Below are 26,802 nucleotides of genomic sequence, written 5' to 3' on the forward strand. Positions count from 1 at the left end.
TTCCCGGGGTCGGGTTGAACGCTGGGCTTTTCCTTTTACACAGCCTTTCCATGTCTTTCCTGCACTCCAAATAAATTTTGGCTTGCCAGCTCAGAGCAAACTCTTCTGATGAGCCATGCAAAATACATTTAATGCTATGGATGGGGGTGAAAAAACACCTGGTAGGACTACAGTACTGCACTGTGCAATAATTAAGGCTTACATGTGAAACTCATGGGTGACTGTTTTTAAATTACATATACCTGGCTGTGAGCTGGCCAAGGGCCACAGAAAGATCTACAGCGGGGTGTCAAAAACACAGCCAGGTGTGTTGAACAGCTTCATTTGATCTTGTGTAACAAGTAACAGGAAATGACCAATGCTTTTCTGATTTCTGCCTTTCATAAGTACATAGTTGCATCTTGTTAGTATTCTCTTAATGCTAGATAGCTATAACTAAGATAATTCCCTTAATTAATGAATGGTGACACTGTTCCAGCTTTGGGTGACATCACTCTGCTGCACCTCTCTTGTGTGTCACTGCCACTTCTGCCCCTGTTCTCGTCACTTTGGCTGAGTGTGGCCCATACCAAAGGCCTGCCAGGTGCCTCTGAGTTGGCACATGGTACCAATGCGATGCTGTGATGTAAAACTCTGCCAAGACCTCAAGCTGATGCCATGAAAGCAGTCCCTGTCCCAGTGGATGTGCTCTGCCACATCATTTCCCTGCCAGACAATGTATCTTGGGAGGACCCATGGGGATGCTCTGGTTCCACCAAGCCATTTAACACATCCCTCAGTTCACCTCTGATAACTGATAAAGTGCTGTCTTTCATGTGGATTTCTTGTGGGTTACATGTGGATTCTATGAGTGTGGGACCAGCTCTCCTTTCCCAGGAGAGAAGGAGAGCCCCCATCCACCACCTTTAACATAAAAATTTAAATATTGCCCAGACATAGCAACCCAAACAGCAAATACCTGTGACTGGGAGGCAGTGTAAACTGAACCCTGCCATCACCCAAACTTTCTTATCTTGAGCCCACCTCCCCATATCTAGAAATCAGCTTTGAAAAAAGATACACAACTTTTAGCAACAATACTCTCAAGAGGCTCTATGTTTTTGTTTTCCTTGCCTTAGGACCAGGACCAGGGTGTCTTGAGGGCAAAAAAGCACATACTGAAATAGTCCTCTGTGCACCACTAAGAAGTAATTAGCTATCTTGTAAGGAAAAGTTCCTGCCTCTACTGTCCTAGGGGAATAAAGATAGAAAACATGGACACAGGGACAAAGTCTGCTCATGCACACAGGGATTTTCTTTGACCACCATATGAGAACAAGTCTATGTTAGCATCACTTTAAGCAATGACAGAAATAAAGAGAGTCATGAAACTTAGGCAAAAAAACCTGAATATGATTGAGGGGTACTAAAAATTGTAACAGATCCTGAAATCTCAGAATTGAGGGATAGGCCACTAGCTGTCCAAATCACAGTCCCCAACTACTTTCCCAAATCCAAGACCAAATTTTTCATGTTCTGTCCAGAACAATACACACACACTGGGATTGCAGAGACCCGATGCTAGACTGAAGGAGCAGTATTTAAAGTTAATTTAATCAGCCCTACACTTGTAGGGTTCGGGCAGAGGCTTGTCTAGTCCTGAAAAATGGGCATTTGGTAGGTGGGAAAGCAATGGTTTGAGCTTAGACTATTTGTGAGGGAGATGAGATGCACAGCATGACATTGAGAGCTCTGAGAGTCTGGCAGGAAAACACCCTTACAAGCAATAATCATGTTTCTTATTCAGACTATTAATGTCATTAGTTCATTACCCTCAGAATCAGTATTAACATATTTTGTTTGTGCTGCAGATCTTGCAGCCCTCAGCACATCATGCAAGTTCAGGCTGTTTCCTGCCCAGACTTGCACGCTTGGGTTCCCAGCACGCAGGAAATGGGTTTTAAGTGTGCCACTCACACACGCCCGCCCCATCTCCGGGGCATCATGTGGGACACGCCTGCACAAACGTGGACAGAGGAAAAAGATGCTCATTAAGCAGTGTGGGGGGGATTCTTCCCCTCCCACAATCTCTATCCAGCTGTTTGCAAGGAAGCAGCAGCTCTCTGTGTTGCAAAAACAACACATCTCCTAAGAGACAAGGGCAGTCACTGCCCTCCAGCCCAGCCAGGGGGACGGCAGAGGGGAGGCAGGGCAGGTGTGGGGCAGTCCCGGTGTCCCTTCCTCCCACACCAGCCTACAAAGCCAGGGCACAAAAAGTGCTACTTAAAGCTGACATCTTGCAAAGAATAAGGTGCCTTTTTCTCTCGTGTGGTTTGTGAACCAAGCTCATTACAGGCTGCGGGGACCCCGGCAGTGTCAGCGGTGCAGCGACCACGTGCTGCCCCTTGGTCCTCAGGATTCAGCTCAGACTAAAACCTGGTGGTGTCTCTAGAGGTTTGGTGGGTCCTGTTAGACCACAGTGCCTGGCACAGCAAGCCTGGACCTGGCTGGCTCTGCAATGGCTTTCAAGGGATTCTACAGGGAGAAACCTCTAGCTCACCTGGAAGTGTCCTGCCCTCCCCTTTCACACCACTGGATTCAGGAGGGGGATCTCAGAGGAGCACACAGGATGTTCCCCCTAAGTCCTGCAGAGCTGGGATGAGCCGCCCACTTCCCTGCACTGGAAGCATCCTCATTATTAAGGATGGAGAGTGTCAGCTGCCATGAAAAAGGTTTGTTTGAACTGCACCAACTCCAGCATTGTAGATTCACTGAATGGTTTGAGTTGGAGGTGACCTTAAATATTATTCAGTTCCAACCCCACATCCACAGACAGGGACACTTTCCACTGGACCAGGTTGTTCAAAGCCCCATCCATCCTGGCCTTGAACACTTCCAGAAATGCCCAGACTCACCAAACCCAACTCCTCTCTGCCAAATCTTTCTCTTTTTTTTCATAAATGCATCCTGAAAATGTTTACCCCCACACTTCTGAGAGGTGCAGGACCACATCCCTGATTGCACCCCTTCCCTGGGACAAGGCAAGTAGTATTTCAAAGGAAAGATGACCATTTGTTCCTCTTTGTCCTCCAGATGCCTGATGTACAAATCAGCCTTTACGATACTGGGGTTACTGCACCATCCCATATTTATGTTTAAGCCTAAAAATTACTGTTGCTGGTATTTTTTTTTTTCCCTAAGAGGATGGGCAGGTCAGTGATGATGTGTGCATGGTCACAGGCACGCCCAACTCCCACCTGAGGGTATCCTGTGCCAGCAGCTCCCCCTGCTCCGCACTACAAACACCTCCCCCGCAAGGAACAGGCGCTTCTCCCTCCCCCTCCTCTCAGCAGCACTGTGAAAACCAACATAACATCTGCATTTACCTTTCTGCTTATTTAAAAACGGCAGTAGGAACGAAGCCAATGGACTTTTTTTGCCAAAGTCCTTGGAAGACACTTTACTTTGGTTAACAACAGTTTCTTCAATGGGTTTCTTCAGGATTACTCTTTCCTTCAGCTCCTCGGTGCTGACGGCAGAGGTCGGGGGCTCAGCAGCTACTTTTGGTGCAACAAAGGAGCTTTTCAGGTAGGACGAGGACTCTGCCAGGTTTTCCCTGTTCATCCTGCTCTCTGTCATTTTACTGGCCTCGTAGTCTGAGGCGTCAGTACGCGAGTTGTTCTCCTCCTTGATAATGTCCATGACCTTGGGCTTCATCAGAGGGGAGTCCTGCTCCCTCTTTGGGCTCTCCTCAGAGGCCGAAGAGGCATCGCAGGACTCGATGATGAGCTCGCTGTCGAGCTCCGCCTCCCGCTCCTCCCGCAGGATGCTGTACTGGATGGAGGGGGAGGCGGGCGACGGAGGGGGGCCCCCGATGTGGCTGAAGGTCATGTAGTTGGAGTGCAGCACCTCCTCGGCAGCCAGGGGGTCCTCTGAGACCAGCTCGATCTCCGAGTCGCCGGACTCGGCGCTGCTGGCTTCGTTATCGGCGTGCGAGGAGGCGGGAGGGCGGCCGGGCTTGGCCCGCTGCTCCCTCTGCTCCGCGGCGGGGGCTGGCGGCCGCTGCGCCTCCGAGGGCTCGAAGGAAAAGCTCTTTGCTTCCTTGATGGCACTGATGAGTTCGTCCTCCGACAGGCTGCCTTTGCCCTGCGACTCTGAGCCCGACGGTTCTGCCACATGGGAAGAAAAAAAAAGAAAAAGAAAAATATTAAGAGTCTTATTTTCTGGCTGCTTAGGGAACAAACGGAGTAGATTTCACAACAGCACGTATCCCTCTAGCAGGGCTGGGGGCACAGGCACAAAGTCTCCCTGTCGGGGTGACTAATGAAAGTAACAGCTTGACCTTATGCAGCATTTCCCACGCCTTATAAAAGAAGCATCATTTACTGAGGAAAAAGCTGAGGTACAAGGCAATGCTGGTCACTGCTTGACCAGTGGCTCAATGACATGCTTTTCACCAGGAAAATCACCAGTCAAGAGGAACATGGGCTCAGGACACACATGACAGCATGTGACTGTCACCAATAGAGATTCGTCTGTTCTGGGGACAAATACACACAGGGCTGGTGGGTTAAGCTGATCCTAACAACCCATGTGTAGCTACCTGTAGTTTTGCCAAACTTTCAGGTGTGCAAAGTTTAAGATCAGAAATTCTCTCAATTTTTTTTTTTAGTTGACTAGTTAGGTTTTTTTATTAATTTGGGGGGTTGGTTTTTTTCTTTCAGGGTGTGGGTGGTGAACTCTCAGCTTGCTTTTAGCTCAGTGGGGTCCAAGAATGAAACCAATTTTTTCTACTGTAATTCTTAATATCATCATGAACCAAATTAACCAAAATAATGACTGGCTTGTCACCCAAAATTGGAAACAAAACAAAACAAGAAAATCAACAACCTAGTCTGCATTTTCTGACTGCAATTCCCCAGTCACATTGAAACAACCATCAGGCACACATGTAAATTTGTCCTCTGCAATCCTGAGCGTTCATTCCCTAATTTGAAGTCATTATTGATGTGATGGGGTCACTAAGTGGCACTGCAGGTTGTGAGGAGTCAAGAAAGCCACCAGGAGAATAAATCCCCAAGTTTTCCCCTGCAGATGCTGGTGAAGAGGTCCATGACAGGCCAGTGCCTGCATCCACAAGGTTGGGTACCACAGCCAAGGGGAGGAGGGTTTCCAGCCCTGTGGTTCCAGATGGTGCCCCGAGGTGACCTGCCCAGCCTGACTTTGTAGCCCCTGGCATCAGCCCCTGAGTCCACCCAGCTGTGCTGGCCACACCTGGAAGCTCCTTTGCAACAGAGGGTGGGGAAGAGACTGTATCAGATGGGACCTGGGATGAAACAGCACCAAGAGTGCCAGAGTTCAAGCAGCTTTTGGACAACACTCTCAGGCACACGGTGGGATTCCTGGGGTGTCCTGTGCAGGGCCAGGAGCTGAACTTGATGATCCTTGAGGTTCCCTTCCAACTCAGAATATTCTATGGTAACTACTATTTCTGGGTATTTCCTGATTTAATTTCTCATGGCAGCAGCCCAGATGATTTCTTCCTGATCATGTACCCTCCTCAAGATGATTCAGGTAAAGGGGGATGTTTCAACAATAGCACACCTGTGCCATCACACCCTGTTGGGAGATGGGCAAGAAAAACCACCCCTCCAAGCAATTCTGGTTTCTGCACATGCCAATACACATCATCAGTGATATTGAGTGTGTTTTGCTGGTACATCTGCAGCTCCTCTGACAAAACAGCTCTTGTAACACATCCCTTTCACACAAGAAAATCCTTCTGCACCCCGGATTGTGGCTGCAGACAGGATTAAGGTGCTGGCGCTGTTACAAAGCACTCCTGTCTGGATGCTGGGAAGTTTCTGGTGCATTGGGAGTTTGTGCATCCTTCTCCTCTGGCTGCAGGAAGCTGAGTGAACCACACTGCTCTACTGCATCACCCCATGAGAGCATTTTCTCCCTGAGCCATGACTGAATCTGGCATGAGTCCAAACAGGCCTGTGACTTCCAGCCCTTGTAGCGCAGCAACGCGCCGTCCCTGGGCTTCACCCTGCTCCTCCCTGTGCTGGCAGTGTGTAACTCTCAGCCCTGGCACTCACCTTGTGAATAAAACAGTCCTTTGTGGCCAGCAGCAGGGTGTCACATTTACTGCTGGCACTGGGAAGTAGATAATACCCATGGCCTTTCAGCGCCAGCGCAGCACAGAGACAGACCATGTCTTCCTTCCCCAGAAAGATGAGGGCCAGAAATTAAAAGCAAAACGTTTTCAAAAGTCTTGATCCAAGCAGGGGGTGACTGGCGGCTTTGCCAGAATGCTTGAGGGGCACCTAGGAGCCACGACTTTGCTGGGTCACTGGGTGGGAATAGCAAGGGCAGGTTTTAAATTTCTTCTTAGCGGATGAATGCAGGGTCTGGGCATGGAACATCCCCAGCTGCGGGAAAGGGGGGAAAATCCAGAGGAAACATCCCTTGGGAGCCAGCCTCTAGAAGAAGATGCCACCTTCTCTCCTTAACACGATGGATAAGGAGTTTTGATGGGATACAGATACTGAGTGTCCCCAAGGCAGCCTTGAACAGTCACCAGGACTGAGTAAGTAACAGTGCCTGAAGTCCTTAATTACCTTGTAGCAAAAAGTGTAAATCGATGAACAGTGGCATGTCTCAGGAGTAGTGTGTGATTTCACTCAAACAAAAGAAGAAATATGTGGCTCTAAAGTCTATTCATTATCTAAAGTTTCTGGCTGATGCAGGCAGAATAAATTCACAGCTGTGGTGGACTCAATCTCCTTTTTCTGTGTGGAAGTGTACAAATACTCCCTCACTTTTCTGTAGGAACCAAATATTTCTCTAAGGGGAGGAGGTATTAGTGTAGGTGCCAGACTGCCATTTTAAGGAAATTCCATCTTTTTTTTTCTTAAATACTTCTAAATGACTTTAAAGCAGTAATTTCAGCTTGGGGATGTTCATTGTCAAATGTTCATTGTTAAAGGGTTTTGATCCAGGACATTGAAATTTAATTTTCAGACTAAAAATTCTGTTTCTTGTCACAGAACTTTATTCCTTTTTAAAGCACTTTGCTACTTTCATATTTTAGCAGTGTAAGATAGGGAAAATGAGGAATAGACATTATGCACTACTGCAGTAATCAGACAATAAGAAAATGTATAACCACGGGATTTTGGTGCCCTCCGATAGAAATCAGGAGTCTTTTAAAGAGACTGGCCCTTTGTCCCTCCAGGGCCCTTTGCAAGTGAGGTGACGGCATTTCCCTCCTCAGCACTTTATAAAAGCGGCACTTTCACATGAAAACAGCACTGATTTTTAACAATTTAATCTTATTTCTACCGGAACAAAGAGGTGTTAAGCCAACCATTAAAATTTTTAAAATATGAACCCAGTCACTTGCATTGCCCTGATCTCACACACCTCATTTCCCTTGGGGAATCTGGACAGCCAAGGTGACCAAGAAACCTCCAAACCACCAGGATCCAGCTCAAACCATGGCCTAGATGAAGATACCCCCAGTGATGCCCACAGGCACAGTGCTTCCCCTCGAGGAGAGATCCCTGAGGACTGTCTCAGCAGGCCTGGATCCCTTTCCATACAGCAAGGGCAGCCCATCCTGAGCAGTGTGCTGTGATGGGGAGCACAGTTTGCATCCCCCTTCACTTTGGCTACACAAACTGGTGCCAGAGCAGAGCACAAACACCTCCAGCCGTGGAGACTTGCCAATGTCCTCTCACACCCCGTTACACTCACCCCAAAATTCCATGGTAATTCTCCAATGTGCAGGGCTACAATTGCAGCCACTTTCTGAATAGCAAAACCCCCAGTGCCCTGCACCAACACCAGAATTACCTGTGCCAGAGGAGGGTGGTGTGACAGACCCTGGGCTGTCATCCTCCGGCTCCGACACCGTCACCATTGGCACCACCTCATGGCTCGGCTTCAGGCCAGTGTCTGGCTGAGTCGGGCTCGACTCTTTGCTGGCAGCTTCCTTGGTGCTTTCTGTCTCAGTGAGTGTGATCTTGACAGGGGTTGTAGCCACAGAGGGACTGTGCTGACCCCCAAACTTTCTGTCTTCCGGCAGGTCTTGCTCCTTGGCTGCCTTCGTGCTCTCGGAAGGCGTCCGTGGAGGTTCAGCGGCGTGGCTGGACCCTGCAGGTGTTCCCCGGTACTTATCACTAAGGCCTGGGCTCTTGTCTTCTGAATCAGAGTCATGTTTTCCTTGGTACTTTATTTCTTCTGATCTACTTATGTCCATGTATTTATAAGCTTCTACTTTCATGGGATCTGCTAAGGTTTTGTCAACTTCAGCAGACTCTGCAGGAGTCATCTCTATTCCCGAGTCTGAGCTAAACAAGCCACGGGACTCAAACCCAGTCACATCTTGAACAGGATGCCCCAGAGTGTTAAACCCCTCCGTGCTGCCTGAACAGGAAATAGGGGTATTTTCCTGCTGATAGATGCCCGTGAAATAGGTGGAGTCCCGTGGGGTGGTGTAGTGGACATCGGAGATCAGAGAGGTGTAGAAGGAGTTGTCTCCTCCGTTGGCAGTGGAGCCGTAGTCAAAGAGATGTGATGAGCCTGTGACACCTGAAGCAAACACAGAAAAACGAGGCACAGTAAGAGACAAATAGCTGTATGCATCAAGCTTTCTGCAAAGCCACACTCACTCCCTGCTGATTTTAGATTTGGTTTGTGAACCAGACTTGACCTTACTCGCAAGCTCTTGGAGGCTGTCTCTTTCTATACCTTTGGGCATCAAAGTGGCACATCTGTCACACAAGGCTTCCAGCTGCTCTTCTATCTTTAAGTAGTTATAAGGATCCTGATAGCAACTAAGCGCTCCTGGCCAATGTTTGCCCAGTCTGTGAACAAAAACTTCCTGTGATTGCAACTTCACAACATCCCTCACAATACAACCCAGGGGCTCAGCATCCAATATCCTTAAAAGAAATCTAATGTCCAATACAAAACCAATTTTTTTTTTAAATACATAGAATTAGAGAAGTTTCATACAAAGGAAATTTTCATTAAGTAAAAAATTCTCCTGGACAGAAATTGAGAGGGAAAGTTGCCAGGCAGATTTAGATCACATTTTCTCTTAAGAGTAGCCACTCTAAATTTGTGAAACACCACGGCAGAAACTAAACATCCTCATGCAGTGATTTCCACACATTCAGAAAGCTGTAAGCCCGTGTGCATCATCTAGAAATCACGCCGGCATGAAGGTGGTTAAACCCATGCATCATTTTCATATGCTGCCTCTGATTCCCTCTGCCACGCTCTCAGTTCCTGGGGATGACGCTAATTAAATTAGAAACAGCGGCCACTCTCTCTCTGCAGCATTAATACAAAGCACAGCTCAACGACGGCAGCAGCGAGATCCCCCCTGAGGGAGGTGGGAGAGACGGATTTCTGTAGGGGCCGAGGGAATGGGATGAGGAGGAACAAAGCCAATGTCTGTAGGAGCTGGTGCCCATGGGAGGGCGTAGCCTGTTAACCCCTCGTGTGCTGAAGCATCTCAGGGTCTGGCTGGCTTTCTCCGGCCTCTGTTCATCACCTGCAAGGGACGTGGGGCTCCCGACCTGCTCCACACGTGCCTGGGCTACCACACACTGTGCAGACTTCACTGTAATACTAAAGGGACACTGCTGCAGCAGCAAAGCCAGAAGCTGGGAAATGTCAGTCCGAAAGCTCCTGAGCTACTTGCATTTGAGTTATTTCCTTTCTCATTGCACACAGAGAATGATGCCACCTCTAAACACCATCACAAATGCTTTTCCCCACAGCCCTCCATGCATCAGGCATGTGCAGCCCATTTAGTGAGCCCTGAAGGAGTATTTTCCCTCCTCTAATACTTCAGTGCTGTAGCTGAAGGCTTTATTTTACCGCACAGCCTCATTGGATTTGACACACACACACCCCCCAAGCCCTGCACAAAGGCAGAATGATCATTTCCCTCATTGTATTTTTGCATTGTTCAGTGTTGTGATGTCCTGCAAGCAACTTCTTATTCCTGGATCACCTCCAGGGTGGGAACAACATGCCCCTCCTATTACAAGGGCAAACCTGTTAGCATAGGGGAAAAGCAACCCAAAAGTGCCTCTCCTTGCTTTTCAGCCTACCTGTGCTACCTGCTCTTGTGTCTCCATCCTCCCTTACTTTGGGTGGTGCTGCTACCCACCAGTCCTCCCTGCCAATCTGCTCCTGCACACACCACAAAGGCAGCAGCTCCATCCCCTCAGCCAGAGATTTGTAGCAGCCTTTGCCACAGGACAGCACAGAGCAAGGGGTGCTGCAGCCAGCAGGTGGAAAATCATCCATTCCCAATCCTTCCCAGCCTTCAGCTGGGTGTTCTCACTGCTGTGTAGTGCTGCATAGAACTTTTCATAGAAACATTTATCAACAAGGCAAGCTCTTGCCTCAGAGTGGTGAGGGTCACTGTGGAGATTTTTCCTAGACATGTAAACTTGGGGCTTATTTCCCTCTCTCCATCTATGCAACTTTGCCTACTCTACATTTCACTATTTTCCTGCCAGCTCACTCAGGTCTGCAAGATGCTTTTGTAACTTGCTGCAGGCAGCTCCCATCCTCCAAATAACTCAGTCTCAACAGTAAAGCTACGTGAGAATGAAGCCTAAGTGGAAAACCACAGCAAAACCGAAGCAGAATGAGGGATAAACTGGGCTGCCCAGCACCCAGGTTCTACCTGAGGACATCCAGTTCCTTGCAAGGACAGCTCACACCCAGAACACATTTCTAAATGAGCAGTAGGCAAAAAGGGAAAGGTTCTATTCCTTGCAAATGCTCTTCTTGCTGAACTCGCCTTTTTGAAAATTATCCATAAACAGGCTTGGATTTTCACAAATGTGTTGGTTAGCTGGAATTATCTGATGCATTGTTTACGCCAACATATTTCAGGCTGTGAATTGCTGACTACAGACTTTTCATGCTTGTTGCTGCCAGTATCTGCTGTTTGTAATTTACTATTTGTCCTGGGTGAGTGGCTGTCTAAATCCCGGGGTTTCAGGGCTGCTCTTTCATTAAATGCTTCCTCAGTGCCTCCTGGACCTGATCCAAAGCCCACTGAATCCACTAGGAAAGTCCCACTGATTCTGAGTGGCTGTGGACCAGCTCAAGATGTCGGTGGAATACTTTCTTCTCATGAGGAATACACTGTCACAACACCATCAGTGGGCAAAAACCCATTCCTACAAACATCCCACTATTGCTAGGAGTGAGGGAGCACAAACAGAGTCATAGGAGATTGAAGCCGTTGCCAAACCAATATTCACAGATGCTGTTCACAGCTTTCATTTGTGCTTTGTCCACAGTACATGGGAGCCAGATGCACAAGCATTTGCAGCTCTTAGCAATGCTGATCAATAGAGCAGTGAAAGGGTTTCTAATGCATTTGTGTCATTGCAGGAGTTACAGCGAGCCAGGGCAGCTCACAGGAGAGCCACGGTGATAAAGAGATGCTGGGAAAATACCACCCTGTTCTTTAGGTTATTCCTCAGCAGAAAGAAAAATAACCCTGAAATAGTCATTGAGACAAACATCATATTTTCAAATAGTACAAACCTGGTACTGTAGCAGATGTTAACACAAGAGCTGATGTAGAATGGAATTACTGTCAAACATAAACCTTTTCTTTTCTTTTCCTGCAGCAGTTTTGCAAATGAAAACAGAAAATGCATTTCCTACTGGGGTTGAGGAGAGAGAGTTAGTTACGGGGTATGTGAGCACATTTGAGCAAGGGGAGGGTTCACATTAGCAGGACATATGGGGATCCCAACTCTCAAGGCGACAGCAGAGTCAAAAGCACTGAAGACAGCTGAAATTGCCTAATTAATAGGATTTTATGTAACTCCCTATTTCCACTGGGAATGATTTAAAGCCATTGCTAAAACTGCCTCTCATTTGGGAAGTGTGAATCTATCAGCTATTAGGCTGGCTCTTAAAGGCATGGAAACTGATAATAGCTGAGCAGATTTTTGCTGAAGAATGGTGTATTCAGAGCTTGATGATTAAGCAATGCCCTCTCTGACTTTAAGTTTATTTGGTTCAATACCCGTGGGAAGGAGAAGCCTTGAATAGCACTGGTAACAGATGACAGTATCAGGTCTGAATTTACCCTTGTTACAAACGTTGGGGTTTTTTAAATCTGGATTTCACTCAAAACTACCCAAAAACCTGCCTGCCAATTCAGGTGAAGGAAAGCTATTCAGTTCCTGAGAGCAGCAGTTGTGCTGTCTCGTAACCCGAGCCCTCGGGAAATAATTTCACTTCCTGCAACCAGCTAAGAAGTAATGGGTCCGATTCAATCACTCCAGCACAGCTGAGATGCTCAGCAAGTTACATGTGTTTTCATCAACTGCAAAGGGAAAAAAATATTGGAAAATGACTGTTTTGTTTGCTCAGAATAAGTGAATGCTTCAGAAACCCTCTCCTACAGAACTGGGTTTAGAGCCATGTAGCAATTGAGACAGGAAATAATTAAGAAATCATTGGTTCCATGCAGAGTAGTTCTTAATTTAAGAAAGGCAGCTGAAGACCAATTTGGATCAAGGCAAGCTGCACTGCTGCAGCATACTGGAAGAGGGAACAAAAAGTTAGCTGAGGATCACGGACAAGAAAAAGAGCTGATTTGAATAAAAATGAGTCTTTTTTTCCCCCAACTAGAGTATTCTTGGCCTTATTAAAATTGATCACTCCAGAATATTGTGCTCAGCTTCCAATAAAATAACCTTATTTCATATTAGCCTGTCAAGCTTCACATGCAGCTCTGGTGATCTTCACTGGCACAGACAGACTAATATTTGAGGGACCTGGTCTAGTGGAAGGTGTCCCTGACCACGGCAGGAGGTTTGGAACAAGATGATCTTTAAGGTCCCTTTCAACTCAAACCATTCCATGACTCTGTGACATGAAATTTCAGTTCCCCAGAACACGTAGCAACCCCTCAATGTGAGGTTCTGTATTTATTGCACATCACTGATTTGGTCAAAACTATTAATTTTTCAGAGAACCAATCTTTAATTAGGTGATGCTGTTTTTACAGCCTGAAGCTGTGCAGAGAAGAGAAAATCTCTTTGGTTGCAACTGGAAGAATCAAGGTTTCAGCGACCTTTTCAGACAAAAGCAGAAGCAAGCAGCTTTCAGCAAATTCATGTAAGTCTTTTAAATAGTTGGCTCTGACTTTTTGCTTTGGATATTGAGCTTCAGGAGTCATTATTGACTGCAGTGCTGCAGGGTCTTCCCAGCTCTCTCCCACGGCAACAAGGTCCAGCTTATCCCATTTGAACTGACCTGCGGTAATTCATCAATTAGAGATGAGAACAAGGGGAGTACTCTTGTTTGACTGGCCTCAAATGACACTAGAGGGTCTTTCAGGCCACAGGTCACTCCCAGTACCTCAGCCCTTCAGGTGTCACCCAGAAATTTTAGATAAAGAGGCCAAAGCTAAGCAATGACCATTTTCCAGACCAGCAATTCCACTCTGATCCAGGACCCTCAAAGCCACCTCAGAGCTCAGGGATATGCAGCAGCTTACTTTCAGCACTGAGACTAAAGCCTGGCTCTTAAAATCATATCTTATATTCTCTTAAAGGCTCAAGGAAGCAGTGTGGCACTCTGCCAAGCTTTTTATTTTATAATTACTCTCTCTCCTTGAAAGGCTGATTTCATAGCAAGGCTGTGGGAGCCATGGTGGCATTCCATGGCATTTGACAGTGGTGCAGGAGAGTCCCATTGCCCAGGAGTTGCCATCACCTAAACATCAGTATCTGGAGATCAGACCCCAGCTGGGGGCCCTCTCTGTTTCCCAGTCCCATATAAGCAGTTTACATTCCAGCCTCTCCTTCATTTCTATCACTCAGCCACGACCATTAGGAAAATGTATTGTCCTGCTTTCTTCCAAATACACAACAGAAGTAGCCATTAAACAGTCCTGCCTTTTTTCTCCGTACCAAATTTACAATTTTGTCATCAGTCACAGTAAAAAGCCTTTGCTTAACCTTGGCTTCTTTTTTATTCCTCACTTACACTTAAGAAAGGAGAAAAAAAAAAGGGAAATAATTTTTTTGTATTTTTTGACCCTGATACATGATGTCTCATGTTTTCCTTTTTTAGTTCCCCAACTCAGTTACCTTCCTTTTTAAAACTCATAGTATCTTACCATATTCTCATCTGTATCCATACACATCTTTATACAGATACTCGGTGCTACATCACTTTTCTACACCTCTTTACCCTACCCAGACAGACCAGCAGTCCCAAGTCTGTCTCCAAATTCAAAGCACACCATTTTCTTGGATCCAGACCAAGCTGTTTTTTCCTCTCTGCTTGATTTCAAATTCAACCCAAACCTCAGGAAAGCTCCAGATTTCTGAATATCCTTGAGCTGTACCTTTCTGGCAGTGACAAGGGCAGCTTGCATGAGTGGCAGAGACATCTCTCAACCCCAACACAAATCACATGATGCTTCAAAATAGTCTGGCCACCCTCAGGGATATTAGAGTGTACCACTTGGGAGTCATGCTCTCAATTCTGCAAGACCCTTCAGCGTGAAATTTCTAACCCCAAACATTTCAATACCCAAACAAAACTCAAGAGTACTTTAGCAGCTGTGTATCAACTCGAGTAGAGCTCAAAACCCAAATGCCTGAGAATTCTAGTGCCAAGAAGAGGCATCACTGTGCTGTGGATAACACCCCTGGATCAGCTTCCAATGTTCCCTGGATTAGCCTTTCTCCATGGCCAGAGCCAGCTGTCAGCCTGAGCTACCCCATCTCCAGATGCTCTAGGCTAGACAGAGAAAGCAGCAAGCTGCCTGCAGGAGAGCTGCAATGGAGCATGCATCCCTGGAAGCAGTGCCAGCTATTCCCCAGCTGCCAGCAGATGGTGCTCTTTGTTTTAGCTCAGGATTCCCAAAACTACTTCACAGGTTAGCAACTTCCTTTCCTCCAGAACTCTCATAATCCTGTCTGCAACAAAGATACATCTCCCACAAATCACGTTGCCAGACATGAACGGCCACACCCCGAGAGTCGTTTGGGGATTCATTTGCACAATAGATGCTACGAGAAAACCAAATGTATCGGGAGGATACACGATCCTATTCTATTATTCCTTCTCCGTGTGGTCCTGACTGTGTTAGGGAAACACAAAGCAGCAAGAAGGCTGCTTCCCGCTGTCTCCAGCAGCTGACAGTCGGTGCCTCAGCTGTGCAAGTTATTCATCCTTCCCATTGAGATCCTGCAGCAACGAGAGGAAACGTTGCCATGGCAGGTGCTGTCTCCTGCACAGGTAGGAGGGAAAAAGGACAGTGTGGATAAAACAGGCTTAATCCTATTGACACTCTGAATACTCCATTGATTTCACTGGAATGGCTTCTGATTCCCAAGATGGAAGTGAGTCCTAAATTCAAACAAGTTAATGAAAAGCTTTGGTGCATGTAAAACCTCTCCTCCAGGTCATTTTTGTAGAGGCTATGAGTTACTTCAGCCTCCCAGTTGGAGTTTCATCACTTTTCCACAGCTTTAGCTGTCTATTGTAAACAGGCATTGCAGCTTCCAGATCCAGGGATACCCAATCTCAATCATCTACACGATAAATATATGGGGGAATGGGGGTCAGCTGGGATCCCATCTCCCAAAAACCTTGGCTGCTGAGGATCAGCAACCTTTATCAACTCCCCACCTTCTTGTAAGCACAGAGGCTGGAGCAGGGGACAAATCCCTTTCAGGATCCAGCCCTTGGAGGCCCTCACACTTTTGGCAGTCTCCGTTTGCCTGGTTGAGAAACTCCCCTCAGCAGCTAGTGGCAGGTCACCATGAGGTTATGGTTCTCCCCAGGGCCCTGCCTGGGGGCTTTTCCTGTTGCCCCAGCCAGCTTCTGGTTTCTTCCAACACCTGGGGAGGCATGGATCAGGTCCCGGCTCTGCGGTGGAGTGCTACAGCCCCATTTGTGGGACAGATGTGTAGGAAACACTGATGAGCTTTTAATAAGATTAGGACAGGTCCGTTTGGTCCCAGAAGGATATTAACAGCATCTTGGTTTTGGCCACAGATTCTGCACCACAGCAGCTACTGTCTCCCTATCACTGCCTCTCCAAAAAGATACCAGGGTTCATCTTTTTGCTGCTGCTGCGTAGCCACTGTGTGTGTTGTGGTGCACCCCAGACCAAGCCAAGTCAAATAGAGGAGCAGAGCTAGGTTTGGTGTTGCTGAATATCCTCAGCTCCCATGGACATCCACGGAGCTCACAGCACCTGGCAGGGTGAGACTTAATCTCGTGGGTCCGAGCCCCACCTTGGGCGCCAGATGCGGAGATATACTGACAGCTTTTTACCGGCTAGGCTCATAGTTCAATGCCTTAGGAAGCCTCGGGCAGCCTAGAGAGGTAGCACGGGCAATCCAGCATTTCAGCAGCTCTAAAAGTGACAAATGTATTAGCTGCAAAGCTGATACCACCAGCAGAAGCAAAGAGGGAGAAATACAGCTTTTGGGTTGCCTAATTTCTGCAATTAGAAGCTTTCAAACAGAAACAGACGACAAGACGTTCACAGAAAGGGTGCAAGCCAAAGAGGGCAGGTCCCCCCTTGGTCCTTTCTTTTATTTGGAGAAGGGGAAAGGGGAGGACTGGGGGCGGACCCGGGGTGACCGGCCAATCAGACACTGCTAAAGAGTTTGAGTTACATTTGGTTTTGCCCACGCTTGGAACAAAGGGGTTCAGAGCACATGGCAGAGGCAAATGTCCTGGGGAGGGGGAAGGGAAGCTCGGAACAGGCAGCAACAGCAGGGGATGCTGAGCAGGTGCCCCAAAGCCAACCATCAGTGTGCAAAGTGAACCCATCGTAAATGATTCAGCACTTCCCACCCCCGTGTGACCTCGGGGCTTTCTGCTTCAATAAATGGTCTCAGAGAGCTCCAATTTGACCTGGCAGGAAAACCCTGGCATAATGTCTGTGACAGCCCTCCACAGTACTCTGGAGAGCATGAAAAATCCAGGGCATTTTAAAAGGAGGCCTGAGAAAGCAGAATAATGATTTGAAATGTGCACAGATTTGCAAATGCTGCTAGATGTGCAGCATTATTTAAAAAAAAAAAAAAAAAATATATATATATATATATAATTTAGTGAGTTAGCAAAAATCTGGTTCAGGTAAAAAAGGTTTTTTCACTCCAGTGACAGTAACATGACTGGTCGATAGGTTTCAATGACACCAAGATACTACCTAAAATACCATCAAATGCAATTTCCTGAGGATAATTAAAGCCCACTTATAAGATTAATTCTTTCTTATTTCACTGTAGTCACATTTTCCCTGGAATGTTAAAACTTCACTGAGCCCCATGACAAAAATACTCTAAGCACTAAGTGAATTAGCACCTAAATCACGCTTTTTCATTACCCGAAATGGGACCCAACTCCCTTTAGAGCAATAGACTCCAAAGTATCTCACAAAAGCTGGATGTGTTTGGTTAAGTCTCGTTCGTCTTTTAAGTTTTAAAATGCCTAAATCCCATCTCCAGCATGATTCAGGAAATTCAGATGCTCACTGTTTTTACCCCCAGACTGCTCCAGAGCAGACAGTCATGCTTCAAATTCAGACCAGGTTGTCCTCCAATCTCCCTTGCAGAACCACCTTCTCTCCTGGCCAGATTCCATCCCTGGAATGTCCTGTCCCAGGCATCTTCAGCCCATCCAGCCCCACCTTTGCTGGGTCCCAGTTCCTTGTAAATTCAGCTTCTCATGTTTGCTCCAAGTCAATCCCCAGCCACAGAGCTTCAGATTCCAACCCAGCCTGGAAAAGGGAAAAATGCCAATGCCAGCTGCTTTTGATGCTGAGACAAACCCAGGACAGAAATCACTGCCCTGCAGCTTCAGGCTCTTCCACAGGGAGGGAAAACCCAGTGCTGGAGAAGAGCTTTGCTGAAATACAAGTTTTTTAGTAAGAATCTGTTGCACATCTGGAGGGACTGCAGAGTTCTCTCTATGCCACTCATACCTGACCACAACATCTCATAGAAATCCAGCTATTAGAAAATTAGAGAAAAAGCAAAAAAGAGCTGTCTTGCACTTGGGCTTGGCTCCCTCTCCCCCAAGGCTGAAGCCACTCCAGCAGCATGAATCTTCCAGGGAGACAGAGCAACAATTGCAAAGAAGTTCAGCTGAAATCACTGAGGGCTCTCAAGAGGAAAATTAATTTTGTGACAATGCCTAACACCTAGAGTGATGTGTCAGGCACAGTAATTCAGGGGGAAAACCAGCTGTCAGGCTGGGGTAAATCAGGAGTGACTCCACCAAAGGCACAAGAGTTACACCTGCATAAAACTGTCACCAGGCGAGGAAGTACAAGGCCCTGGGAGCCAACAAATAGAGTCTGAAGACAAGGCATTACTGGCCATAAATCAAGATAAAATCTAATGCCCAGGGGACAGCAGGGAAATCTAGGTCAGTGAGGACACAGCAGTGCCAGGCTGATGCAGACAGACACAGAAAAATGTCAAAAATCACCATCAAGCTCTCTTTTCCACCCAAGGTTTTCCCACCTCAACATGACCTGCTCAGGAAAGGCCAGATGACCAGGTGTGCTGAGTCCTGGTGTCTACCTTTACTGGCAGCAACAGAAACATTAGGACAAAAGACCCTGTAGAGCATTGAGTAGGATCCAGAACATATAATATCAGAAAATATTTAAAGAAAAAAAAAGAAATGGGGAGGTTCTGCAGAGGCAGGTGAGGCAGCAGACTGATCCAAGTGCTAATGGGGTTTCCTTGCACATTAAGTGATTTCTCTGGTTCTAGAAGGTGGTGCCACCAAGGATGCATCTGAAAGTCAATCAGAAAGTTTTCAAAAGTATATTAAAAGTTAAGCCTCTCAAAGTAGTGCAGAATTTGGGGCAGAGCCACTGCAGTCATAAATCAGCATCAACCTGCTGGCTCCAGCTTCTGCTTGAGGAGGATCAGGCCATACGTGCTATAACTAATGTCAAAAACGTCCTTGCCTTCAAGGTCTCTCCTCTCCTTACCTGCCACTGCGTCTCTTCTCCTGTGACAGATGAGTTCACTCCATGCAGAGACAGGAAAATCCTCCCCAGACATCTCACTCCCCTGGAGGGTGTTTTTTAGACCTGTCCCACCCTTCACTCTACGTTAGTGAAGAACCAATACAACCACAAGCCCTTTCCTCTCTTTACTGCATATACATGACACCAAAACTATTCACCCACCCAGGAGAGCAGCCAGAAAGTTTCAAGTCTGTGGTTTGAGGAGAGGCATAATTAAGATTTCAAGGAACACAGGTCAGTTTGACTGTCCCTGTGAGCCCAGGAGATGCTCCTGCTCCTTCCTTACTTCCTTGCAGGGGGGCCCAGCTCCCCACAGCCGAGGCTGGTGGCTAAATCACAGCCTTCTGCAGAGTTAATGGCAGCAGACTCTGCACTCCTGAAAGCTTTTGAGGTTGTGGCAGAGCAACGTCGATTCAAACCAACCATTTGCTGGAATTGCTGTGTGTTATTAAAGCAGGAGGGGGGCAGCAGCTCCACAGCAGCTCCAGGATCAACCTTCCTGTCGGGAGCTTCTCCGGGCGCTCAGGGGCACAGCTGGGGTTTGGCTCCAGGAGGGAAAGGCTGGGGATAATTACACGGGTCCTGATACCTCATGCAGCTTTCTCAGAGTGCATGAAAAGGGTCAAGTGCCCGTGAGAGCTGCAGGGAAAGGCAGGAGCAGAGAGCTCTCCTGTTGCTCTGCCTGTCCTCCCATCCATGTGCTGACAGCTCTGCTGCCTCACCCACACCTACTGCAGGATTTCTAGGAAAAGCTGCAATGAAAACTTAGATTTTCAATCACAGGGAGGTATGTTTTCCTCCAAAGAATGTCCCTTCCCCCACTGGAACACCCAAGACTCCCAACCTGATGCCACCCTGGCCTTAGAAGAGGCAGAAGGCACTGAAAGGGCTTCCTATTCAGCCCAAGAAGGTTTCAGATGCTGAACAACTGAAAATGTTTGACAGTAGTTACAGAAGTAACTCTCAGATGCAATCTGTGGAGGTGCTCTTGCTTGAGGATCATTACATGACCTCTAGAGCAGCTCTCCTGCTTCAGGCTCTAGCACAAGCTACTTTTAGAAAACAGCTACACAACAGCCAGAATTGCACCTATGATGACCAAGAAGAACCTTCCCATCCCTGCAGATACACCAGATACAGTACTTCAGCTGAGGAGAGAGCAGCTTCTAGAACAAGTTCTGGACAGGACATCTCTGCAGATATTGCTGATTCACCCACAGGTTTGTGCCACAATGATAAAAATGTCCAAAGAGAATATGAAAATATGGCAAGTTGTTTTTTTCTGAGCTGTTTTCAAAGATATAGGAGATCCAGAAAACTTCAGGGTAAGTGAAGCAGTTTGTCTTCTGGGAAAAGCACATTTTTAGAGTCTACCACAGTCAGTGAGCCAGGGGGCATTTGGAAGAGCATCACTAGTAGCTAAGCTTAGGCATTAGAATCATAGAATGGGCTGGGTTGGAAGAGACCTTATAGATCATCCAGTTCCAACACTGCTGCCAAGGGCAGGGACACCTTCCACTAGGCCAGGTTGCTCCAAGCCCCATCCAATCTGGCCTGGAACACTGCCAGGGATGGGGCAGCCACAGCTTCTGTGGGCAGCGTGGGCCAGGGCCTCAGCAGCCTCAGAGCCAAGAAATTCTTCCAATAATATAATCTCCAATCTAACTTCACCCTCTGTCAGCTTGAAGCCATTTCCCCCAGGTCCTGTCACTCCATGCCCCTGTAAACAGCCCCTCTCCTGCTCTCCTACTCTCTTTTAGGTACTGAAGAGCTTCAATTAGGTCACCTCAGAGCTTTCTCTTCTTCAGGCTGAACACCCCCAGCTCTCTCAGCTCTCCAGAGCAGAGCAACTCCAACCCTTGGAGCATCTCAGTGGCCTCCTCTGGACTCACTCCAAGAGTTCAATGTCCTTCCTGTGCTGAGGACTCCACAGCTGGATGCAGCTTTCCAGGTGGGGTCTCATCAGAGCAGAGCAGAGGGGCAGAATCGCCTCCCTCAAACCGGTGCCCACACTGGTTTTGATGGAGCCTGGGACACAGTGGACTTTTTGTGCTGCCAGCACATATTGCTCAGTCATGTCCAGCCTCTGGCTTGTGCTTAAAAAAAAAAAAAAAAAAAATTAAAAACCTAAGTCTAATAGCCTTCTGGGCTATAATATTGGCTTTAGGAAGAAAAGGAAAAATATTGAGTGTGGGAAACTTCATTTTCTCCTGTAATTCTGAAATTTGGTTCTCTCTGGTAATCAACTCATAACGTACATACAGGAAACTCATAACGTACATACACTTTAGATGGCTAAAGTGATAACAGGGGAGTTAAGACACTAAGATGTCCTGGAGCGAGGGCTTTACATGCAGTACCAGATACTGGTAATCATTCATTGTGTTAAAAACCTCAGCCAGGGTGGAGTGAACCCATCAGTGGATAACTCTGTGCTCAGGGATGCAGCGTGTTCCCCTCAGGAGTGGGAGTGTGTGTGCAGTGCTGCAGCCCAATCACAACTGAACACCCAGCAGGGCACTAAAGGAGGCCAGAGCCAGCCCATGGACAGAAATAAAATAAATAAGAGCTCATGGACTAACCCTGCAATGTAAAACAGAAAGTCCCTGACAGGGGTGCTCAGGGCAGGGAGAAGAGACCTCCATTATTTGTTTGTACCTTGTCCTTAAGCACAGAAAATCCAGGAGCTGGGCATTTCTGTGGTTTGTTTTCCCTGCTTAGGACAAGCACAGAAAGATGCAGAGAAGCTACAGAAGATGCTGATGGCACAAGCACTGGAGGGCAGGACATCTGAGACCAGTTTGGAGGAGGGAATAACAGATAAATTTATATTGTACAGTAGGGAGAAGGGAGGAGAACAGGATCACAGTCTATAAATACTCTCAAGGTGTAAGTGAAGGGAGGGAATTAGTCACAGTTTTAAAGGATGGGAGAAAAAGTGGCTTGAAGTTAAGATACAAAATTAGGCTACATGACAAGGTATATTTATTGAGGGAAAAGGGCAGAGGAGTGTAACGGGGAGCACAGGGGTGCCACCATCTCCCCATTACAGCACATCTGGATGAGGGAATGAATTCCAGTTCTGCCCTTTGACAGGGTTCCAGATGTCTTTTTCTGGCACCACCATGAACAGTGCAATTTTGCCTCTTGTAAATTAGCACTGCAGATGAAAACTGGGCAAATAAGAGACTCTTCAGTTTGGCAGGAGAGAAAATTAAAGGGAAGTAATTCTGCTTGGAACAGAGCTGTAACAGATTTTCTTTTTTTTTTAACGTGAAACAAAAACAAACCAATAAAAATCATTCTAGGTCAAATCAATTTAATTTAACCTGAAGCTAAATGTCAGATCTGGTTTACAGCAAACTCCTGATACCGAAAGGGAACTGCTGTGCACCAGGGTCCCTCATGGCAGCATGTGCAAATTGGTGCATAAGGGGCACTCTGGAGGGTGTCCTGAATTTTCACTATCCCATCCCAGCTGCACCTACAGGGTCCAGCTTCCTTCAGAGAAGCATCTTTTATCTTCTACCCTAACTTCTCCCCAAGTCCAATCATTCCAGCACAGAACCCACATGACCAAAGTCCTAAATCATGCTCAGACCCATCTTAGCTCCCAGCATTTTGGATTTAAGCCCATGAAATTATTCACCACATCATACAGTTGCTATAGCAACATCCTATTGAGTATTAATATAAATTGCAGTTCCCAAATCCCATCTATTGGAAGGAGTTGTGCAGCAGGGGCAAGAGACATCTTTGCCTGAATGGCTTTCCATTCTCCATCTCTCCCAACACCAGTTGATCCAGGCAGTGGATTAACCATGTCCTGTCTTCCCTCAGTGCTATCAGTTGTGGCACTGAGCTGTGGAGGGCGAAAAGAAGAAGGAACCCCACTTCCAAAGGCCCAGCTTGTCCAAAGCTGCCTCTTCACAGCAAAGTTTCCTGAAGTGAACAAAATGTGCTTTAATTTAAATGCAGGCAATGAGTATTTTTGGTAGCCCAAGCAAACATGTTAAAACTCAGACCTTTTTCCCTCCTTTTTTCACAAGAATTTATAGTATGACCCTGCAGAGGTTTAATTTTTCAGTAGAGCTTTTTGAACACTTTCTTTTCACTAAGAAGAGCAATAAACACTTTTTTTCTGATGCTGAATGTTAGAACAGTGCACATTCCTTAGCACACATGAAATTAAGTTAGTACAGAGCTGAGGATGGAGGGCACTGAATGAAGGAAGAACGAGGCTGCCTCTGCTCTAAAACAGAAGCAACTACATCCTTCCTTTAAATTCCTCTTCCAAGAGGAAAACTGTCTTTCAGAGGTTAAAGACAACTAATTTATTAGGCAATGGCTTTCCACAATAAGTTAGGGATTTCAAGAAGTTTTAAACAGCATCTGATGCTTTCTTATCCAAATGCCACATGGCTCAGGCTCTTTCCTTACAGCCCACAAGCCTGGCAGATGCTCCCATCAGCCATGGGGTTGTAACACAAAAAGAGCTGCTGAGGCCCACACAGCTCCCAGACTGACCTGAAACTTCTCAAAGACAACAACCAACATTTTTTTCCTTTAAAAACTGGAAATGGAAGAGATAAGTTGAGGATGGGAGACAGCATGAAGAGCATTTCCAGCAGTCTATTTATACTCTCTCTGGCTTGAATCCACTTACCCTGAAGCCATTTAACACTGTTTCATAGTGTGAAAGGGCCTTCATGTGGATAAACATTCAGGTCTGTCACTGTAAGACACTTACAACATATGGGCAGACTCTTCATTTCTAACGTTTTCATCCATTTAAACACATCAGATACAGGCTTAAGGATTTTATGTCTGATTCTGACCAAGATGACAAGTGTAAACAGCCCTTTCAGTGAGATATTTCTGTCTGCACATCCAGGATGCAATGAAACACCTCCCTTTGGCTGCCATCCCTGTTCCTGAGCCAAAGGCTATGCTGGCGACCCAGGTCAGGGTTGTCTTTGGGGATCGAGAGTCCCCAGAGCAAAAAGGATGAGGAGACAGAGGGAGAACAGGGAGCATTGCCTAAGAACAGGGAGAAGTACTGGGAAAGAAGAAAAAGATGAGGTGTGGAGGGGCAGGATGGAAAGCAGAGCTGGGGAAGGACACTGATGGGAAGGGAGAGAAATAGGCAGAGCAGAGTTAAGAGTCAAACGAAAAAAAGAACAAAGCCATGGGAACAAAGGACAAAGAAAGGTAGAGAAGAAAGTAGAGACTGGAGTATGAAATGAGTGAGAAAAGAAATTTTAGAAGCTCTAGGACAGACACACATACCTGTCCATTTGTAGACTCTGAAGGTTACTACATTTGTTCTTCCCTCATTCATATTTATCCAACATACAGTTCTGGGACGCTATTTTTAACCATGCACAAAAAACACACAAGGAGCTTTTCTCACTTCCATTTTGGAGGAAGGGCCAGGCAGTTCCCAGGCACAAGGCAGATCTCTTTTTAGAATAAATTCAGAAAGACTATCGGAGCAAACCCAACGCCTATGAATAAATAACGCAGTTCCTGCGGAGGAGGCTGTGGCAAGGAGCTATTCTCAGACGCGCACACAGCCCCGAAGAGGAGGATGTTTGGGAGTGAATGAGGAGGTGGTGGCCTCCCTGTATGGAATTTTACCTGTTTTCCTGCAGGGAAGGAGCTTTTCCAGTCTGGAGCAGCAAAGAGTGTGAGGAACAACATGTGCACAAATGCAGAGGAGCGTGGTGAACACGTGAGCTGCTGTGCAGGTCCTGCTGCCCACACCAAGGCAGCAGCTCCTTGCACCATGGCCATGCCAGTCTGCTGGATGATAGCATGAAACAGGTTCAGGAGCACCAGCCTGATGTTATTTCTGTTCCACATGAGGTGTGGGGACCTTGGCTGGAGCAGACGTGCTGCTGGAGGGAGCAGAGAGGCAGGAGGAATGCTCTGTGCATCCTCATCAGCAGGGCTGGATATTGCTGCAGTGGGAGACACCAGGCAGGGAGCGGATTAGCTTAAGGCAGAAATGTGCTGATTTGAGGCTGAACCTTCTCCCAGGGTCATCTATGTGCTTGAATCAGTAAAATAAGCTGCTGTGTCCTGTTCCCTGCACATTACAGCTGCTCTGCCCCTCACTATAAGCATCAGCTGGGAATGATTTAACCAGTTAGAGGAGGAAGAACCCAGAATTTGTAAAAACCACCCATCCCTTTTTGGGTAGGAGACCAAGGAAGGCAGAGATTGAATCTGAGGAAGCATCACCTCCTGTTTCTTCCTCTTAGGGCTGCTGGAGGCTGACCTAACCCTGCCTCAAGGCTGCTCTAACTCCAGTTGGAGCCACTGTCATGACTCCACATGCAGTGGTAGCACATGGAGATGCACAAAGCCATTTCTACCCATCTTTCCCCACAGGACCCGGTCCCCCAGCCCCATGCCATTTGACCATCAGGTGCACTTAGCCTGCTTTGAAAAGCATTTGTCCCTCTCCCAGGGAGGTGGCTGGGGACACCCATGAGCAGAGATGCAGGAGCTAAACACTGTTTGACAGGACTCGTGCAACAATCTTCCAACTATCCTTTTATTTTTAATGTTCCTTCTCTTCAGCTGCTAGATTTTACTGGCTAAATTGTGCAGCCTTATTCACCTGGAAGTTTACGAAATAGGACATTGGTGAATTTTATAAGATGGCACTGGAGGCATCACTTTTATGAGAGGTAAAAACAAAAGACTTTGGTCCATCTGCAATTTGACTTTACTCAATTGCCTCTTAGAGCAGCTGGGCTGACAGAGACTCGTCCTCCTGAGAGTCCAGGCACAAAAAATATCAGTACTGTGCATCAGAGTCTGAGTGCCTGCACAATTTATCCTCATTAAACTGATGTGCAGTTTGAAGATACAGATCCTTGTTAAGAAAATTGGTTATGTTTCCCAATTCTGGTCCATTCCCAAAGTCTCTGGGATTGGAGCTCCAGAAGGCCTGGCTGCAGCAGAGATGGCTTTAATGAACTTAGCTGGTTGGGCTGTGTCCTGTGGCCAGAGGAATAAGCCAGAGATGCAGGGAGATGGCAGGAAGGTAAAGCTGGGTGGAAATACAGCAGGCAGGGCTGTGTCTCAGCAGCAGCGGCTGGGAAGATGCAGAAGTGCTGCTCGATGGTTGGAAGCGTGTTTTCCTGGTGAATTCAATTGCTAATGCACATGCAGAAGGTGGAGAATGCACAAGTGTTCAGATGGGAACCAGTCTCTCCTGTGATACTCCTCTGTCATCCCCTCCAAAGCCATGCAGAGCATGAGCAGTGAAGGAACAAAGCCCCAGGAGGGTTTGAGATATGGGAGAGGTTGCAGAGGTTCAAACACAGCCTTGATGTCACACTTAAAGAAGGAGATGGATATCTCAGATCTGAGGCTTGCTGCCAGCCTTGGAAATGACTGAAAGTTCCTTCTGCTCATCAGCACTTCAGCCCTCAAAAATAAACCTATTTCCTATCAGTCCTTGGCAGGAGATGCTGCAGGGAGGGAATGGCAGCCTGTTCAAAGGGGCTAATGGAAGCAGGGAAATGCCTCCCAGATGTGCAAGGCAAGGGCTGGCACACTCTGAGTGGGATACACTCTGAGTTCCTGCCCTTCCCACCCCCTCAGTGTCTGGCATCTCCATGACTTTCTCCTCGACTGCATTTTTTGGGGTCTTCAGATGAGACAAGGACATCCTGTTTATCTCCAGCTACCACACCTTTAAACCAAAGAGTCAGACTTTTGTA

General features: G+C 47.0%; 1 protein-coding gene across 1 annotated transcript in view; it reads right to left on the minus strand.

The window, feature by feature from the left end:
* RTN1 (reticulon 1) overlaps positions 1–26,802 on the minus strand; it is a 117,956-nt gene that overhangs the window by 42,637 nt on the left and 48,517 nt on the right. Inside the window, exons 2-3 of the mRNA XM_048306232.1 lie at positions 7,840–8,577; positions 3,366–4,148 (exon numbers count right to left, since the gene is read on the minus strand). Coding sequence (XP_048162189.1) covers positions 3,366–4,148; positions 7,840–8,577 — 1,521 coding nt within the window. The remainder of the gene's footprint in view (positions 1–3,365; positions 4,149–7,839; positions 8,578–26,802) is intronic.

This window comes from Corvus hawaiiensis, chromosome 6 (genome assembly GCF_020740725.1).
Source record: "Corvus hawaiiensis isolate bCorHaw1 chromosome 6, bCorHaw1.pri.cur, whole genome shotgun sequence".
Lineage (NCBI taxonomy): Eukaryota > Metazoa > Chordata > Aves > Passeriformes > Corvidae > Corvus > Corvus hawaiiensis.